Source organism: Simochromis diagramma, unplaced genomic scaffold (assembly GCF_900408965.1).
Source record: "Simochromis diagramma unplaced genomic scaffold, fSimDia1.1 OVJJ01000216.1, whole genome shotgun sequence".
In the NCBI taxonomy this organism is placed as follows: domain Eukaryota; kingdom Metazoa; phylum Chordata; class Actinopteri; order Cichliformes; family Cichlidae; genus Simochromis; species Simochromis diagramma.
The window spans coordinates 15,899,226-15,918,825 of NW_024386883.1; the positions used below are offsets into that span (position 1 = coordinate 15,899,226).

General features: G+C 40.0%; 1 protein-coding gene across 1 annotated transcript in view; it reads right to left on the bottom strand.

Annotated features, from left to right (window-relative positions):
* Positions 1-6,302: 6,302 nt before the first annotated feature.
* Positions 6,303-19,600, bottom strand: part of LOC120733957 (double C2-like domain-containing protein beta) — a 210,213-nt gene continuing 196,915 nt past the window's right edge. Inside the window, exons 7-9 of the mRNA XM_040032489.1 lie at positions 18,261-18,342; positions 15,475-15,571; positions 6,303-14,041 (exon numbers count right to left, since the gene is read on the bottom strand). Coding sequence (XP_039888423.1) covers positions 13,908-14,041; positions 15,475-15,571; positions 18,261-18,342 — 313 coding nt within the window. The 3' untranslated portion in view covers positions 6,303-13,907. The remainder of the gene's footprint in view (positions 14,042-15,474; positions 15,572-18,260; positions 18,343-19,600) is intronic.

Consider the following 19,600-nt stretch of genomic DNA (forward strand, 5'->3'; position numbering starts at 1 on the left):
TTATTGAGTTCTCTGTTTAAGCTCATTTAAGCTTTCTTAATGCTGCTCCTAACAGTGCTTTATAATGTCTTCTTTTCTCACTGCTTGTTTTTGAGTGTCTGATATTTTAGTGTCTCCTGTCAGTGTAAACTCTTTAAAAACTCTATATTTTTAATCTTGGACTCTACTCCGGGAGCTTTGCATAATTAAAAATGAAATCCTTATTTATCTTATTTTGAGCCATGATGCAGAACATGAGTCCACCTGTAAGCCAAAAGCTTTGGCTTCAATCTGCTCTTTTCATACATCGTTCTCCCCCCTACTTTTGTCTCACATCTTAGCGCCTTAGGTCTGGCTGTGAGCACAGATGCTCCAGTCACCTGCTGCTCAAATCTTCTGTTTCATAGGGAACTAAAGGAAGGTCTTCCATCCAATTTCTTGACCACAACTCAGGGTCCAGTTGAGGAAAAGGCAGGATACCTTGGACAGGCCTTAGACAGTTAGGCCTTTTATCCTGTCTTCCTTCTCTCACCCCAACCATTCGCGGGAGATCCAGTCCAACTTCTTTTATAAAGAGCTTTAAAATAGCCAGCACAAGACCAACAAAGTGTGTACAGTAAATAAGTTAAGAGCAATAGATCAAACAAAACAGCAACAAAATACATAATAAAACACATAATACATAAAATTAAAACAGTCCTACATTAAAAACAACAACATACAATCGACTAAAAAACAACTGAAATGAAAATGAATTAAAAACCAACATCTCACTAAAATCAACATCATCATCTCACTACAATCACCTAAAAAACAAAACAAAAAACTAACATCTAGCAGGGTGTGAAATGCCAGGGTGAAGACGTGGGTTTCCAGAAGTGATTTAAAAACAGGCAGAGAAGAGGCCTGCCTGGAGCTGCTACAGCAAAAGCACGGTCTCCTCTAAGTTTACACTCAGTCCTGGGTACATTCAGGAACAGCTGATCAGATGGCCACGCCCCTCCCTGAGCCTGGTTCTGCCGGAGGTTTCTTCCTGTTAAAAGGGAGTTTTTCCTTCCCACTGTCGCCAAAGTGCTTGCTCATAGGGGGTCATATGATTGTTGGGTTTTTGTCTGTATGTATTATTGTAGGGTCTACCTTACAATATAAAGACTCTTGAGGTGACTGATGCTGTGATTTGACGCTGTATAAATAAAACCGAATTGAAGCTGAATATCACATTTATGGCAAATATCAGAGTCATGCCTTTTGACTGTGGAAGAAAATTGGACGATGCATAGGAAAGCCATACAGGCAGGGAAGCTGCAGGACTGTTCTGCTTCTCCACCGAGGCCCAGTATAAGATAAATGCTAATTATTTTGAATTTTGAAGCATGCAGCAGAGTCCATGAATAACAAATATGGAGCTGGCAATGAGAATACCAGTTTCTCTTTAATGGGAAGCCCTGACACTATGGAGAGTACCTGTGCTCAGTTTCCGTGTGGACACCTTCCAGCTGACTTAAAAATGAATTTCATGGCCTGATTGCTCCGAGCGTGCGATGTCTGTGGTTGCCATGGTCACGCTTGGCTCCGTGAAATGAGCAGATCAGGTGGAAATACTGTCATTTACTAACACTCAGGAACAATGCTGATATTTATCATCAAATCGGGAAATTGCACTTAGAACCTGAAAGGGTACTGTCAGGAAAATGAGTTTGTTAACCTCAGTTTCACATTTCATTTGGACTGCCTTGTTTATGCTGTTGTGTCTCTGTTGGCTGTAATGTTCTCTTTTTCCTCATTACCTGCAGAGGCGGAGTCCTCAGAGTTCAGCTGCAAGACTCAACGAGCCACCAGAGCCACTCGTTCATCATTTCATGTTTTTTTTCCTCCATTTGTTAGATAGATGGCTGAAAGCTCAAATTTCCTCATTTTCTGTTGTGCTCAAAGACATAAATCACAAATTCAGAATGTCCTAAAAATGTGGTTCTTGACAGCAAAGTAAATGGCTATCCTCCAAGGTTGTGTATATCTGCCTAAAAAAATATACCTCTAATGTAGGCTGTCAGACAAAATGCCACTTCCTGTCTCCTCACAGCATACGGAAGAATTATTATGCCGCTACTTTTTTTGCTTAACAGATGTGTTGTCACGCAGTAATTGCAGAGATGTTGTTAACAGGTAGAAATATGCACTTTGTAAAAGGATGGGGTTTGAACATGTGCTAGGCAATCAGATAAATGAGGCAGTGTGCAATGAGCCTTCTTTCTGCGTAAAGATAAAAAGTGAGAAAAAGAACAAAAATAGAAAACCTTCTTGTTTGTAACTTTTTGTCCATTGTCCTACGTGAAGCCTATCTATTATTAGACATATTACTTGTGTGGTACTATATAGGTGTTAAGCTGTTCATTATTTACTGATGTGCCAGACACTCTGGGGAAGAAATTCATTGCACAATATTATATAAAACTTTTTTGGAGTCCTTTTTTGCCTCTACTTTCATCCTCACCAACTCATGAGAACATACACCGGTCAGGCATAATATTATGACCTATTATGAAGTGTTTAACACTGATCATTTCTTCATCATGGCACATGTTAGTGGGTGGACTATACAGTATTGTATTTTTCAGACCATAAGGTGCACCGGATTATAAGGTGCATTAGGTGAAACAAAATCAGATCAAACTTTACTCAACTTATTCTTCTTGCTACCTCCATTTCCGTACCATTGATTCATTAATGTTGAATTCTCTCGCAGCTGCTCCTTTCCCATGTTGTTGCAGTATATTAACGACTAACCTCATATTATGGATGGATTATCTCAGTTGTTCTCCTGACTGAAGTTCGGTCCGTTTACACCATCGGGAACCCTCACGTTAACCTTTATCGAGTGGAAAAAAGTTAGCGTTCATCCTCCAGCTTCACTGTGTTTATGCTATGCTAACATAGCTATGTTGCTAGCGATCGCATAGCACATCATTATGTACCAGCTAGCCCAACTTCAGTAACCCTACAAAACTCCGTGCTGTTTAGTTTTCTGTCTTCATTTATGTTGGAAGTGATAGCAGAGCTGTGCACTTTAATTTTTTCAGAAATCTAGAACATGCTATATCATGTTTAGGTGGAAACTAGCGAGCTAACTTACTGCTAACTCCATTACATTTAATACATTCTGTTTTCATGGATGCCTGGATGTTAAACTTAATTGTTACACCTGGTAAGGCAGCAACACTGATCATTACGCTGATCACTATCTCAGATTGCTGAAAAATCTAATGCTGGTTTTGATAGAAAGGTGTCAGAGTGCACAGTGCATCACACTTTGTTGGGTATGTAACTACATAGCTGTAGACCACTCAGTGTCCAACAATGGGCATTTGAGAATAAGAGCTTTGGGTCCTGTCATCCATGTGGATGTTACTTTGCCACGTACCACCTACCCAAGCATTGTTGCAGACCATCTACACCCTTTAACGGTATACCCTGATAGCTGTGGACTCTTTCAGCAGATTAATGCTCTCTGCCAAAAAGTAGAAATAGTTTGAGGGGCACAACAATGACTTTAAAGGTATTGAATTGGCCCCCAAATTTACAGGGTCTCAATCAAATCAAGCATTTGTGCCATGTGCTGGACAAACAAGTCTGATCCATGGAGGCCCCATCTCCCAACTTAGCAACAAAGGATCTGTTGCTAGCGTCTTGGTGCCAGATACCACAGCACACATTCAGGGGTCCAATAGCTTAATTGGTCAGGACTGTTTTGGCAGCAAAAGGGGAACCAACACAATATTAACTGGTGTAAATTTCAATTTCATTTCTCTAGCAAGGGCGCAACCTCAAGAGGTAAAAAATGAAGTCAGCACCAAAATTTCAGAACCTGGAGGTCCTGTATTGCCCTTTAAACCAAGTGAATCCAATAGATAGCATAAAAAGTGAATTCTTTTCTTTGTTAGTTTGAGTCACTGAACTGGATCCTCTCAACCTAATAACCATGTTTGTGGTGTTGTTGTCCTATGCCAAAATTTCAATAAAGCTGAGTGGACTCAGAGTTCAAAAGGTTTCTTGCGTAATGACAAATACTGAAGGAGATATCAGTCAGAGGAATTCCTGGGGATGGTTTACAGAGAGAGGGGTAGGTAGGTTAGCCCAGGTTAAACCACAGAGCTGTCCCAGAGAGTTTTGCTCAGATTGTGTGAGATGGCTTACTTGGTTGGTCCCGGGAGGATACTTGGAGGGGGGACACTGGTCTGTTTTGTGCCAGGAAACAGAGTTCTTTTTTTTCTAGATGATTTCTAGATAAAGTTGGCATGAAGGTGGAATTCAGTCAATGGATGTCAGCATCTATTAACTCTGCCCATGAAACCACAGTCACCGTCACACATCGTTCTTAAATCCATCACAGTACAGCAAACAAACCTGTTTATCCTGCACTAACCTGCAGAGGATTAACCTGCAACATTTAAATAACACAGTTAGTCTATCTCAGTTTGATTTGCAGATGTATCACAATATGAAAAAAGCCTAATGCCACATGTAGTGACCTGATATTTAATTAAAAAACATGAAGACTTCCATTTAAGCTTAAGATGTCCAGTTTATCAGATACAATTGAGCAGTCCTTACCCTTAAATCTAACCCCTCTTCTTCCTTTCCTGTCTTGTCTTTCTTATCTTTCTTTCTCCATCTCTTAGTGAAGTTAGCTCGCTTTCTTTTCTCTGCCTGTGAAATACAGCAGCACGGCCTATAGCTAGCAACACACTGTGCAACAAAAGGGGTAGTGACATCGTGGCTATGCACATCTTTTAACTCCAGTCCACAATCTGTTACTTCTAAATGTGATGTTATTTTTGTAGTTGCTAACGTTGCTAACTGCTTGATAGCCAGAGATAGAGGCTGCACTGGATTAGAAAATTAAAGTCCATTTTCTAAATCTTGGTCATAATCTGATTCAGAAAGGAGGATTACTCTCAGTATGTTCATTGCCTCATGATTTGTGATTGATCAGTGACAATGAGCGGATAATTTCACAGTCAAACTTGCCCTCGCTCACCACATCCAGTTTCAGAACACTAAGAAAGTGTTGGCAAAACACTCATCTTGAGATTTTAAGACAGGACTTCAAAAACCAATAGACAAATTCATAATAGCTACTTCTACGTGTTAAAGTTCAAAGCAACTTCTCAACACTTTCCCCAGAACCTGTAAGCAAATGAACTGGGTTACTGGGTTTCTGCAGAGCATACCCTTGTGCATGCTGTTGCACAAAGCTGAATTTTGAGCACTCTTTGTATGTTTTTGTTTTTTAAAATGCATCTTGGGAAATGTAGTTAAGCCCCTGTGTGTGTACTGTCCATACTATTGAAGAAACTGGCTTTTTCTAACACATTCACCAGACATATAATCATCTGTTCATGCAGCAAAAATATACATTAATTAAACTAGTTCATCTAATTATAGCACTCGAGGTTCTTCCTCTTGATAAACACAATGGTAATCTGAGGTGGTTACATAAAAACAGTTGCAGAGAACTTTTGTTATCCATCCAGCAGTATCACTGATCATCTGGGACACCATATTTACACCTGAATGAAGGTGGCAGACAGTTCAGACTGCTTCACTGTTGCCTATAATGGGTTGTATTAGAGGAAGAAAGGACACAGAAATAGGCAGTCACACAGCTAATTGATTTTTCTTTGTTCCCAGCTTCTGAATCTGTGCAGCCATATGGTTTTCTGCAAGACCAACGCAGCTAAAGGCACGAAAGAAAAGATCTGTATCTTTCTGAATTGTCTTATAATGTCTCAGAGGAAAACTGCTTGAAAAATTGCCTCGTCTTTTCTATAGCCATATACAATGCAGCTGTGCTCTGAATAAAAACAGCTCCCACTGCAAGATAGATCACCTACAACATTAAAGCCACGGCACAGTGGAGTGAATAATACGAATCATCTCGTTGCAAATGAGTGTTCTGCTTATGTGCTGACTTATGTGTGCGCTATTTTGACATGTAGCACCCACCTAAGCATTGCAGACCCATCAGTGTAACAACACGCCCTGCTGCATTGCAAGAAAACACTCAGCAACAGTTTGATGAACACTACAAGGTGAAAACTCTTCAAATCCCAATTCAATTAAGCATTTGAAGGGTATTCATGTCAAACTTTGGCCACAAAGAAAACCTACAAGACCCAAAAGACACTACAGGGTACTTCCAGAAGTCCCACATTTATTTTCTCCAACACACCCTGAACTTTCTTAGGCAAGTAGCCTTCAGGAATAGTTCTAAGGCTTCCTGATGGATATTCAAAGATCTTCTTTGGATGTTTGCTGCCTTTCGTTCAAGATAATCCCACACTGCCTCAATAATTGTTGACATCTAGGCTCTGGGGAGGCCAATCCATGATTGGTAGTGTTTCATTGTGTGTTTTTTCTATCCATGTTTGCTTGTTCTTTATTGGCAGTGTGTTTGAGATTATTTACCGTTTTGGTTGCGCACCACACGGCAGCTTTCAGTCTCATGATAGCAGATAGAATTCCAAAGGAGTGACCTCCGTGCAACACACTTTTGGTGAAGAGCTGATAAATATTTTCCCCTCTGGCATCTGTATTCTTTAAATTATATTCCTTTATTACATGTTTTAATGGCGGGTAGTGGAAAGCTTTGTCTGCAATATCTATCTGTGCAGGCAACAGCATCTAAGTTACAAGTTTTCACAAACCATTCGGTGACACGTGGGGAGTAGAAACCACCAGCATATGTTTGACAATTCTAGGATAAAGATTAGTCTGAACAAATTCATAATAATTGCAAATGGGAAGTGCATTGAACCTGGATTCTTTTTAACGACCACCAGGGGGCGATAGCTGCAGTTGCAAAAAAGGCTCATTCACATATTTTTTTTTTTACCAAGCTGAATAAAATATAAAGTCCATTTACTAAAGTTTGGCCATTTTGACTTGCAGAAAGGAGGATATCCAGAATATCAACTAACAACTTGTGACTGAGTGACATCAAAATGGCTACATCTATCATTTATACAGTCTTTGAAGGTGCAAAGTGGACTTCTGCTTTTTATAGAGGTGCTGGATTCCGTGAGACAAAAAGCCTCAAGGGTTTATTTTTTCTTTAATTTGTCACCTGCCTTTATGCAGTTTGCAGACAAAACCTTGCGTGATCATACTGGCCTTTAATTAGCAGGAAGTATCGCTGTAACGGAGTTCCTGTTGCTTTCCCGTCAAAATACAGAACACTAGTATCGGTGATCTGGCAGGAAGCGCCTGCTGCTGCTGCTGCTTGGAAGCATCATTTGCATGGACTCTGACCGGAGCTAAAGAAATTATGCCACATTTCAGACTTTCACCTGCACCTTGCAATGAGTGAAATGACCCATGTTATTAGAAATAAGGCACAACAACCTTTCCATTTGGCATAGGACTAAAATATAATTTGAGACAAGCATTTATAGTCATACATTCAACAAATTCAGAAAAATGAAAACAAGTGCCTGAGTGTTCAAAAGGAAACGAAAAACAACAAAGGAGAGAATTTAATTCACATCAAATCACGCTTCCAGATAGTCAATACAGCAGCCAAACAGGCAATGCGATAGTGTTCAAAGGTACAAAATGTAGTCTAGAAGAAAGACTGACTTGTAGCATAATCTTAGAGCATCCACAGTCATATTTTTTTTCATACAGAAAACAGTATCAAACATTAGGCAAAGTCATCTCATGACAAAACCAAGAACATATGCATGCATTTATGTTTTGTTTTTTTTATATAATATTGAGCTTGCATACAAAGGCAGACAGATTACAAAATCAAAATCACATGTCAGTTTTATTCATTACATATTAATCAGAGAGAAGAGGAGAGGGACCACTGCTGTGTTAAGGAGTATATTGAGATGCCAGCAAAGTTTCACAGCCGCCTTGTGTCTCCCGTATCGATGCGGCTGAAGAGACTGTTAACACTTAAAGGAAACGGAGACGTGAGGCCTGCTGAAATGCGTTAAAGATTTCATTCCCCAGCTTTGAAGGTGCGATATCACTTATCAAAATCAAATTTTTCCTCAAAATGAACGGAAGCAAGCGCGAAAAGGAATCTAATTATTCAAACAGCACTGTGTCAGTAATGAAACTGGGTGAAGAAGGTCAAATAGTATAACAAATGGACATTAGAGCTGTTCTTCACAATCCAACAGCTGCAACTAGTGAGTTAAAATGATACGACTGCAAAAGCAGCCAGCCACACGGACAGAGTCGACATGCTCCTGAAAGAAAAAGCCCAAACATGCCTGCTCGATCGCTTACAGTGACGTGAGGTAATGACAAAAAGCTGTTAGCTAAATTGCAAGCCTGACAGGAATCCCGATCGCTACGTGAGGAGTATTTGTGCGCTGCTTCTGGGTCACCAGCCTGTGCACGGTGGATGAAAGCCAGGTGTGGTGGAGGACATGCATAAAAAGGGTCGTACTGGGGAATCGAACTATATATGGCATGCATCCCAACCTGGTGATCTGAGGTTTGAGTCCTGGGATTCAGGACTGCACAGGGACTCGGGGTAAACTTTAAAGTGGACCTGCTATGCTCATTTCCAGCTCAGTATTTTTATTTCTGGACTAGAGAAGCTCTGAATGAATCGTGATTCAAATCAATGCTTTTTTATAGGTCGCACGTTGAATACTGATTGGTTTAAAAGTGGGCCTGAATAGGAACGGGAGTGAAAGTGGTGTTCATCACAAATGCAAAAAAACCACATCAAAGATTAAAAAATGTTGCAAGATAGTGCCTGTAGTGGCCAGTTTTTAACATTTCAGCCCCTCTTTGTGTATCCAGTGGTGAAAGTTTGTTGCAGCCTTAGGCATGAAATACAAAGGCGCCCCTTTAGCTGTAATTATAATTATCATTATGCTCTAAAGAATCTGACACCACCAACGACAGTGGGGTCACGTGGATGGGCTCTCCATCTGTCATTACAGTCTTTAAACATCGGCACTGCTGTAGTTTAAAGTTTGTGTTGTTGTATATCGCAACAACAACACAAGCAAGACCAGCCAACAGACTGTGCTGTGTCACTTATTTCTGACACTGCCCCCTAGTGGCAGTGCACAACTACAACATGTCATCAGTAATCGTAAAAGCGGTGCGTAGGCTCCGTATGGCAGCGGTCCCCAACCTTTTTTGCGCCACGGACTGGTTTATGTCCGACAATATTTTCAGGAACCGGCCATTAAGGTGTTGCGGATAAATGCAACAAAACAAAACCAGTACCGGTAACAAAAAAAACAAGATTTATTCATAACACACGGAAAAAGACCCAGGGAAACCGAGTTAACAAAAAAAAACCGATCAAAAAATAACGCTTAAAAAAACCAATAAAAACCCTGAAAACCATAAATTTCACGGTCCGAGTCCCGAGGGTTGCTGTATGGGACCCAGGCACAAACATACCAGTCTGTTGAGCCAGTGGTTCTCAAAATGAGGGGCAGGGCTCGCTTGTAGGGCACAGAGCCACTGACCACAAGACAAAATGACGTGCATCTAACTTGAATGAAAATTTGCAGGTCAACCAAATAAGCAAGACTTAGCTAACATACTAACACTTAAAATATAACTTAGATCTGTTTTTATTTATAATGACTGATAAAAAAAAAAAAGTGAGAATATAGTTCTCCTGGAGTTTGGAATATCAGAAACCAGCTCACGTAGGATTAGCTTCCCCTTCAATCACACAACCAGAGCTGCGCCCAGTGACCAAATTCGGGACTTACTCTCTTTATCCTGAAATACCCCAGAATGATGTCACATCATACTTTCCTGAAAAACAGGAATGAAATTGGCTCACAGGAATTACCTGCACGCATGCTGGGCTCAGTATTTGAACCTTTGACCGTAATTAATACGAGCAGAGATCATTGGAACAGTATGTATGTGACAGAAAGCAAGGATAAGCATAGTAGGTCCACTTCGACAAAATATATTAAAATTAAAACAATCATAAGTCATTCAAAGTAAAATGTTAACTCACTTAGAATTTTTTGAGTGAGATAAGCCCTGGTAGTCCGCTGCAGGGGAGTGAGTTCAACCATCTCTATTCCCAGATACGTGTGCTCAAATACAGAGCTTCAGATCCGACGTATGAACAATATGAACACTACAGAGCACTAAGGTGCAGGACTTGCTGTGGAATAGAAGGGGTTAAACATGTACATTCTGTTTGATACATTTCTAGTGGAGGTGCTCACATAAAAAAACAACAATATAGTAACAATACACATACACTGCTAGTATATTAAAAATGCTGCCCTTCTCATCCGTGCCCGTCTTAGCGAAGGTCGCATTGCACGACTGAACGACCGCAGTGACTTCAGCCAAAGAGGGCGCATTTGCCCGTTTAGCAGCAAACTTGAACTTCAGCAGGAATAGGCTGTTGTAAACAATACATGCTTTTCGTGTTTTAATTTCTATTTTTTCTCTTTTTAAACATTTGATGTAAACTTCCTGTTTTTGAAAATTCGGCCCTTTTGACAAACAGCAGGTACATTTTCATCCAGCTGAAAATGCCATCAGCGAAACTCATTTTCAGTAGTGTAAACAATAAGCTGCACACACACACACACGCGCGCGCACACACACACAATAGAGCTTCCCAATCAGGTGGCATTGTGGCTCAACAAGTGATTTTCACCAGACGGGTCACCCACTGAACTTCATTCTGTTGTTGATTACAGCTGCACTCAGCTTTCCAACACTGAAGCACGCTGTGTGGCGTGACGGCTGCACATAGCGACTGTGGATGTTTCTTATTTTCTGCATGAAATATGACCACAGAGCATCAGAACAATGAGATTTTTCTGCCTATATTCATATCCATGCAGCTCCTGGATAATCACAAAACCCCACAGTATCGTTACTATTCTGTGTTTTTTGCACTTGTCTAAGTGACCATCTGCCTCAGATTGACTCAGGGGCACTTTGCTGTTTGCAGTTTGAAAGAAATGTAATCATGCCCTTGACGTTTGAACCCATTTTCTTTCACTCTTAAGAAGTCTCAAACTTAAGAAGTTATTTTTGACCACAAAGAAAATCCAGCTGATTGAAAACAGCGCTGCGGCCTTGTACCCATGATTCACCTCTCAATTATATTATAACGCTCACTGGTTTCAGTTTTTCTGATTTTTTTGAAGTCTGGATGGGATGACTGAATGGAGCAAACACTTGCAGAGCCTCGATCCTCGACCACAAAAGTCAGCAGATGACGGGTGGAACGTAATCGGTGGTTGGTTCACATAGTTGGTGACATTTTGTCATGTCTCATACAGAAACATGCAGGGATGCCATGAATAACTGCTGTAAAGAAGCCTTAAGAAGGAATTTACATTCAACGTTTGCGTATTAGTTCTTTAACCTCTTGTTTTAACCTTAAAGGAGAGCATCAGTTTTTACATGGCTTTAAAGCCAGGCTTTGTTACCTTAGTAACCCAGTGTGCCTTAGATTTCAGGGACGGGTTAGGGTGGTTGCTCCAGTTGTGATACTGCCTATCGAGGCCTCAACATGCTTCAAACAACGATCCCATCTTTATATAATTATATGTAGCAGCCATATTAACCTTGTTGTTTACACGTGCGTCTTCAACAATGTAGCTAAAAAGTCTAAAGAGCTTTAAAAAAAGAGGTAACTGGACTTCTTCAATTCTAAAAACAAAAGGTCATGTGATTTATCATGAGTCACAAGAGGGTCGGTACCATCATACTTTGCCCCAACCCATCATGTGACCATCATGTGACCTATTGAAGTCAAACATCTTCACAAATTTAAAGAAGGCTAGTTGTCTCTTTTTTCAGGCTTTCTACACTAACGTGACCTGGATGACTAAGAAGCTACACAGACACATTGTGCATGCCTGGTTTAAACACATCTGTGCCCTCTAAGTTTGTCTCCTTTTGAATCCCTGCACTGCTTCCAGGACTTTTTGTAGACACTGTATTTGATATGCTCCACTCCCTCAAAATGACGACCATTGCCTTGAATTTCACTATAGTGAATTTGGCAAGAAGTACGATTCTGTTGTTGTGGCTAAAAAACATTAGCGTGTGAAGAAAAACACTAGAGGTGAGGCTGTGTCTGCTAAATGTTCTTCCTCAGACTCTTTGGGAGGTAAAAGGTAACTCTGTTTTAACTGAATTTTACAGTGCAAAACCCTATGAATGTGAAAAAAGCTCAATTCAGACCTGATGCACCACCTTTGGGCCTTTTCTTCTGTTATACTACTTAGATTCTTTGTTGTAACCAGAGATAGGCACAGTTACTGTATATCGAGCCCATGATGTGCTACACTGGGATCTGGATCTTTCTCAAGTTTCTCACCCACATCTTCCACAGCCGAACCTTTCATATGATCATTGCTCTCTGTCACGGTGAAAGTGAATGATACACTCTCAAATGACAACTGCATGGCAGGAGTCTCGCATTCAGCTATCCATCGTTGCTGATATTAATTGGGGAGCGTGTGACTGTCTCTTCACGTTAGGCCTATGATGGACTCACACGAAGGGTCCAGGGTGTACCCAGCGCAGCTCCAATATGACTCGTAGTTGGATAAGCATGAAAAAACAAATGGATGGATGACTAGCCATCTGGTGCTGTGATGAAATCTGACTCCCACATACTATACATCAGTCTACAGCTGAATCCAAATAGATGGTGGAGGCTGTGAAAGTATACTTTTTTGTTGTAATTTAGACATATTGAAATCAAATGTAACTATATTCTTTAAACTGGCCACAGATGGATTAATATGATGCCAGCAGGTTGATATTGTTTGCAATATCTTTCTTAACAAGTAAAACCCACAATTAAAAAAAGGTTTTCTGCTTTAGAACTGCAAAAAGCAAAAATTATTTTATTAACTTATGGTTTAAAATAACTGAAACTATCTTTACAGAATAAAGTTAGTGAGTATTGGAGGGCATTGTAACTCCTTTCTACTTAAGACTCACTCTCGATGTGTTTGCAGACCACTTTGCATTTACTCATTAATCTCTGGTTTCTTCCTGTTTAAAGGGAGTTCTTCCTTCCCACTCTCGCTAGTGTCACTCTACTTGCACATTGGGGGCCTTCTAATTGTTGGAGGTTGCTGTTTATTATTGTAGATTATTTGGCTTACAATATAAAGTAGCTTTAGGCAACTCTTGCCACAACCCAGCTCTCTTTCTCTGTGGAGTTTTTGCCTTTACACAAGCTTCACTATTAACTCTATCAAACAAACAAAACAGCAGTTTTTTAGTTAGAGTTATGGTTCAGACATGGTTTGAAGCATAATGAGACCTCAACCTTTAAAGACTGTTCTCCATAAACTACACGAAGTCTCTATGGCATTGCTCTCATCTGCCCAAATGGAAAATACATGCTCCAAATCTAGAACTTGTATTAGTAATACGAAATATTTGCTACATCCTTTGTTAGTGTATCCACTACTTTAAATCCTAAGACTGCTCATAGCCATGAAATTGAAATCATGAGGTTTTTCCTGTGCAGCTTTATGGATTAGTGGAAATTCTTTAACTGCTGTAAAAGATCTCATCAAATAGATTTTGCTTCTTTTATCTTCCACCGTTCATACAAGAATCCTTTAAAGTCAACACTACAATCCCTGTCAGTCATCTTGTGGATTGAATTTCTCTTAAAAACATGAAATGAGCAGCGGTGCAACCTCCTTTCTGTATGTGTGAAAGTGTTGTTGAACACAAACATGAGATGTGTATGTTTTAAGCTCAGCCCTGTGGAGAGGAAATACTGTGTATTCCCAAAGAGAGGCGTCTCAGGTCGATGCGGGCAACACGAGGGCGACCCAGAGAAGACGACCTGGGTGGAGAGGACGGGGAGGATGCGGGAGTCCTGGTGCAGCTGGCGAACAGGTTGGACGAAGGATTGTGTGCGTTCAGTCATTTAATGAACCGGGTAATTCATTGGTCAACGTGTGCCAGCGTTCAATTTTTTTGTCCTTGTTTTTGAGGCAGTCAAACCAGTGCTTGAGCCTTTCTCCATTTGCATTGATACCCAGAGATACACCACCTAAAAGGAGGCACAAACACAGAATGAGTTCTTATTAGAAAGACAGGAGACTTATAATGCATCACATTATAATATCAGTTTATATTCTTAGCATCATAAAACAGCTGAAAAACAATATTAAAGATGAAAAACCTTTTACAAATTATTTATAAGTTGGTTTACTAAAGAGAATCAGTTATGTTCATTTCCAGCTCTGTGTGTTGCATCACTGGACTTTGCACGGCTCACATTAAAATAAAAATCCTTATATGTTTATCCTATATTAAAAGTTACAGCACCCTCCAGAAATTTATGCCAAATGTAGTGCTGTCCATTACGTTTGAACATTTAGTCTCATATGGCCAAAGAACGTTGTTACAATAGTCTTTTGGTTTATTTGGATGCAACTTTGCAAACCTGAGCCGTGCTGCCATATTATTTTTCAAGAGAAGAGGCTTTGTCCTGCAAACCCTACTTGTTCAGTCTTTTTCTAATGCTACAGTCATGCACTTCAGCAGTGAACATGTTAACTGAGGCCTGTTGAGTCTGAGATTTTTTGCAGCTTCTCTGTGCGCTGCACAATCCGACCTTGGGGTGAATTTGCTGGGACGTCCTCTCTTTGGAAGATTGTGTTATTGTGTTAACATACATCTGAATGCTGCAGACCAGCAAAATTGCCAAAGCTTTAACCGTGGTGCTCACACGAACTGATGATCGGTTGATTTAGTGCATTTGATTAGCACTTAGCTGCTATTTACGCTTTATATTCCTCTGGAAGCAGTGAGGACGTACTTAGCTTTTCACATGACTGCACAGAGTGCTGTGAAAACTTTGTCACAGTACTGCAGATACATCTGAGGTCTTGTGTTTCCCCTGAGCTCCAAAGATCTGATTGGCTTTTTATACAGACAAACAGGAAATAGAAGATTCCAGCTGTGATTTGAAAGCACAGGACATAGCACATTTTTCAAAATGTGATCATATATATTGTGATAATGTGTAAGTTCATTATGATTTATCATATTATGTGTTGACTTGTTATATTACATTGTTTTGGGGGGGGTTTATTCATTATGTTATTATATTAACCTCAGTTGTGACATCTTTTTGAGTTGGGCCTCGTTTAATAGCTACTTCTTTAGATTTCTTTACCCTTTTTTGGAATTTATGGATAATGTTACAATTACTCTTAAGATTAAAAACTGACTGTGAAATATCCACGCCACACAATCACAGCCGGCTTTTCCATCGCCCTTAAAAGTCTCATTACACAACAAACACACAATCCCACCTGTGTTGATCTCCATCTTTTTGTTGTAGCAGCAGTTAGTTTGTGTTTGCATTCCTTTTCATGTTGGAAATGCAAACCGAAACAAGTCCTTAAAAACATGCAGACCCCAGTAACCCTCAGGGAGTCTCAAAGTGTCAGCACAGTGAAGCCCAGCACTGCTTACCTATGAAGTCATTCGACTTTCCAATGTCGTAGTCCCATACGGTCACCTCCAAGGTCTTTTTGGTGAGGTCTGCATATTTTATGTCATAACAGAACTCCTGCAGAAAATAAAAGAGGGCAAAATAAGAGCTCCATAATTTTCTCTCTCAAAACACATGATTAATAATACCTCATCTTTTCAGATCACCACGTTGGGGCTTTAAGAGTTTATTTATTCTGATGGACCATCGTCACACACACACAAAAACACTCTAATGTGCAGTTTTTCGGTTTGCATAATTATCAAAACAATTCTGAAAGCTTTTGTTTCATTTCCTGCTGAAATTCATTCAGAACGCCTCATTAGGTTTTAATATTTTGTTAGTGCCTTAAACAAGACGCTGTTTAATCTAGCTCTTCTCGCTCTAATGTTTTTTTCAGTCACTACATAACCAGACTCATTTTCGTTAGTTAAGGAAACTCACAGCACAGCAAAGGTGTCAACGTATCTTAAACTCAGAGCGGAGGAAATTAAATGCGGAATACACACACGGCTTCTGTAACAGCATGACAGTGTAATCGATACAGTCCACTGTCCACTAAATGAAACAAGCATTTTCTTCTGAAATCAATTTGCAGTTTGCGAAGCAACAATCTGCGGTTCAATCACCTTAATGAAACCAGAGCCTCGATATGGAGGAGGACCTCATTGCTTGTCTCCAACGGAAAGGCCAGGAGGTGATGGAAGAGTATGGGCGCAAAAAATGTCAGAGGAAATGTCAAGTCGCTGGCCTGTGTGAGCGTTCGGCTGGGGTACGTCCACTCGTATACAAGCAGAAACGTCCGAGCCGAGCTGCCCTGTGGCCCGTTCAGCCTCAAAAACATGTTTGGCATTCTTGTTCAAAACGTGGCCGAAGCAGCACCTGTCTGATTTCAATACAATTTAAAATAAGCCATGAAGGGAGGTGTTTGGCTGTGAGACTGAGGAGCTCCGGCTCAGCTAAGAAGAACATAAAGGTTGATTACTTAAATTGCTTCCTTCATGGTCAAAGCAGCGGTATACAGCATGGTAAAGGTCTGGAGGCAATGCAATAGCGTTCAAAAATATATTAAGCTCCCTGTTTTAACAAACATTATTTACATTTTTGGACAACTGGGCCAGAAATACTGACTTGCTTTTATAAACTAAAACGCATTGTCCTCTTAACTCTGGCTTTTCAGCTGCTAAATGTTTGCAAAGTACTCACAGTTGCAAACTACGGTTAAAAGTTAAAAAAGTTAATTGGACTTTGCAACTGTCAGTACAGTGCCAGTTTTTACATACATATTATAATCTTACAGCCATCGTTTATGATGTTTATGTCCATCATAAACGATGGATATGAGTACCAATAACAGACAAACTAGGCAAAACCCTGGCAACTGCTGTCACTAGGTGAGACTAGTTGAAAGAGGGTGATGCATAAAAACCTTCTTGGACACTAGAAGATTGCTGTGGTTGTCTGCAGTTTGCATGGAAGACGGTGACGTGTCTGGAAACACTGATCAGCTACTTGCTGAGTGGCAGTGAAACTTGAACTTTCAGAGTAAAGGTTGTGCCTTAACATTTCTAAAGGTGCAACTTTTACTGTCGCTTGGTGAGTAGTTGGCAAGTGTTTGCAGACAGCTTGGTGTCTTCCATACAAATTAAATGTGACAATGCTGATCTGCAAGTGACCACAAACACCACAGGGAGGCTTTTGGTGCAGTACCATACTGTATGTCTCTTTGGAACCAGTTTCACCTATCAGCTACCAGCAGGTAGCTGACTGGTCTCTAGACCTGTGGGACTAAAGCACACGGTGTCTCATGATGAAACCGCCATCGCCGTCTTGATGTTTTGAAGCCTCACATTTTCTGATACACTTCTATACAACTTGAAGCCTTTTTACAACCCCATGGGGGTTAAAACAATGTAGATGTAATGTAAAACAATGTAACAACAATGTAACAATGTAAAACAGACCCCTTCATGTTGGTTTTACTTTTTAGGTTAACCAAGCTTGTTAGTGTTAGCTGTCAGCTTAGCGCTCTCACATCAAAATATGCCCACTTATAGATTCAATAATCCAAAGGAGTGTTTATAGTTCTAAAACCAACCAATGATTGGGTTATATCATTGTTTAATGTTTTTACCATTAAATGTATCAGGTTAGAAACAATATTTCTTATATGTAATATTTGCAATAAAATATCAGAATCCTGAAGGCATACACTATGAAAAGGGAAAAGGAGAAGACAAACTACAGGTTTTATAAAATCTGAAGGTTTGCCACTATAAAGAAAACTTTTACATTAAATATGAATTTTTCTCTCTTATTATTACCACTGCAAAAAGTATTTATTGGTGCAGATAGAGCCATTAAAACTTTATTTTCAAAGCTTCAGAGCTTCAGGCATTGATAGGACTAAACAGTCACTTAATAAGTTAACCAGTCAGTAACTTAGCTCATCGGTTTTATAAGGGAAGATCAATAGAAGTTCAGTCCTGATAAAATACACCTGAGTTTTAGCCCGTCTTCAGTGGTAAACACTTGGCTAAACAGGACTTTAATTATTTAAGTTATTTTTTGGTTCTGCAGCTTTTTTAAAAAGCCATCTTGTTATGAATTAAGAAAAATTCCAACAGTGTCGCCCTGTCAAAGTGGTTTTTGTTGGTCCCAGGGTTATGAAGGTCGCTCAGCACATAAAGCACCAGATAAAGCTCAGGCAACAATAAACAGGAATAAAATAGAAAGAAATGCTGCAAGGTTTAGCTGTGGTTTATACCTCATTGAACTCAGGATTGAGCGTCTTCTTTTTCACAGCAGTCTTGTGCTTTGACTTTTTGTTCTCGTCTGGCTTCAGATACCTGCAGGACAGAGAGGGGAGGAAAGAAAAGAAGATTTAATACAATTTTCTGATGCTTATATTTATGAGTGAAACAGCAAAAATGAAAATATTACATATCCCTGCAGAGCACACGGTGCTCATGTGTTATTTGAAACCACCATCAGTAATGTGAAGCCTCACACAGTGGTCAGACAGCACACTGTACATTTCTCAGCTGTTATATTGTTCTGTCCTCCAGGGGGTGCTGTGGGACTGCCCTACATTCAACCACACAGCTGCATTACATTACACACACACTAAATCACTACATCATCTGATTTTTAGAAACTCCAGATTTTATTAAGGCTTTTCTTTTTTCAGCTTGCAATACAAAGACCTTGTGGTGCTTTCCCCTGCAGCTGCAGTCCCACTCTATCAAGACTGATGTCCCACACGTGGTTAGTTAAACAATAACATTTCACTCTAGTGTCTGCTTGATGAGATTACTGTGGAGAAGACATCTCACCTCATAACAAAAAGACATTTCCAAAATCAGTCGATACTCCTGCGCATTACTGCAGAGAAGGTCTCCAGTCTCTAGTTTATTTAAACCCTTCATCTCAGATTCTCTGTGTGAGGTTTCTGGATGTTGGTCATTTGTTCCTATTATTGGCTTTCCAACCTTTTTTTGGTGGAGCTTCTGGGAGTCATACCACACTTCACTTTGCTAGACCTTAGACAAAACTAATTCATGTTTATTTCTTTAGGTTTTTAGAGAGATTAACATTTTAGAGCCTGTGATATGTACTGCTGTTACTGTGACTCAGGCATGCAGCAGTAACCTATAAACTATTCTCTGCTGACTGCCAAAATCTGGGGGCTTCCAGTGTAGCCGGTGGATATGGCAGGGTAAAGCTTGCTGTGCTGTGTGTCGGTGACACATTTTGAAAAGTTAATAAACTCCTTTTTTGGCAAATGCAGTGCTTCATTTGGCCATCACAGGGACTGTTTACCTGCAAGCATCCAAAGCCAGCTCAAATGTGATTTGTCAATAAAGCTTGAGGACTGCAGAGGGAAAACTAATTTTCCAGTTTCAAAAACCCTCTCGTTTTATAGCTGATAAACACAGTATAAATGGCCAGTGACACTTTATAATGTGGCCTCAACTCAGGGGTAATTCCCCTGTAATGTAATGGAATATCAAGGTATTTTATTTAAATTACATTGTAATATATTGACCCACAAATATACTAAGCCAGGTTTTTGCAGGACAAAAAAAGAATTATTTTGAAGTGTTA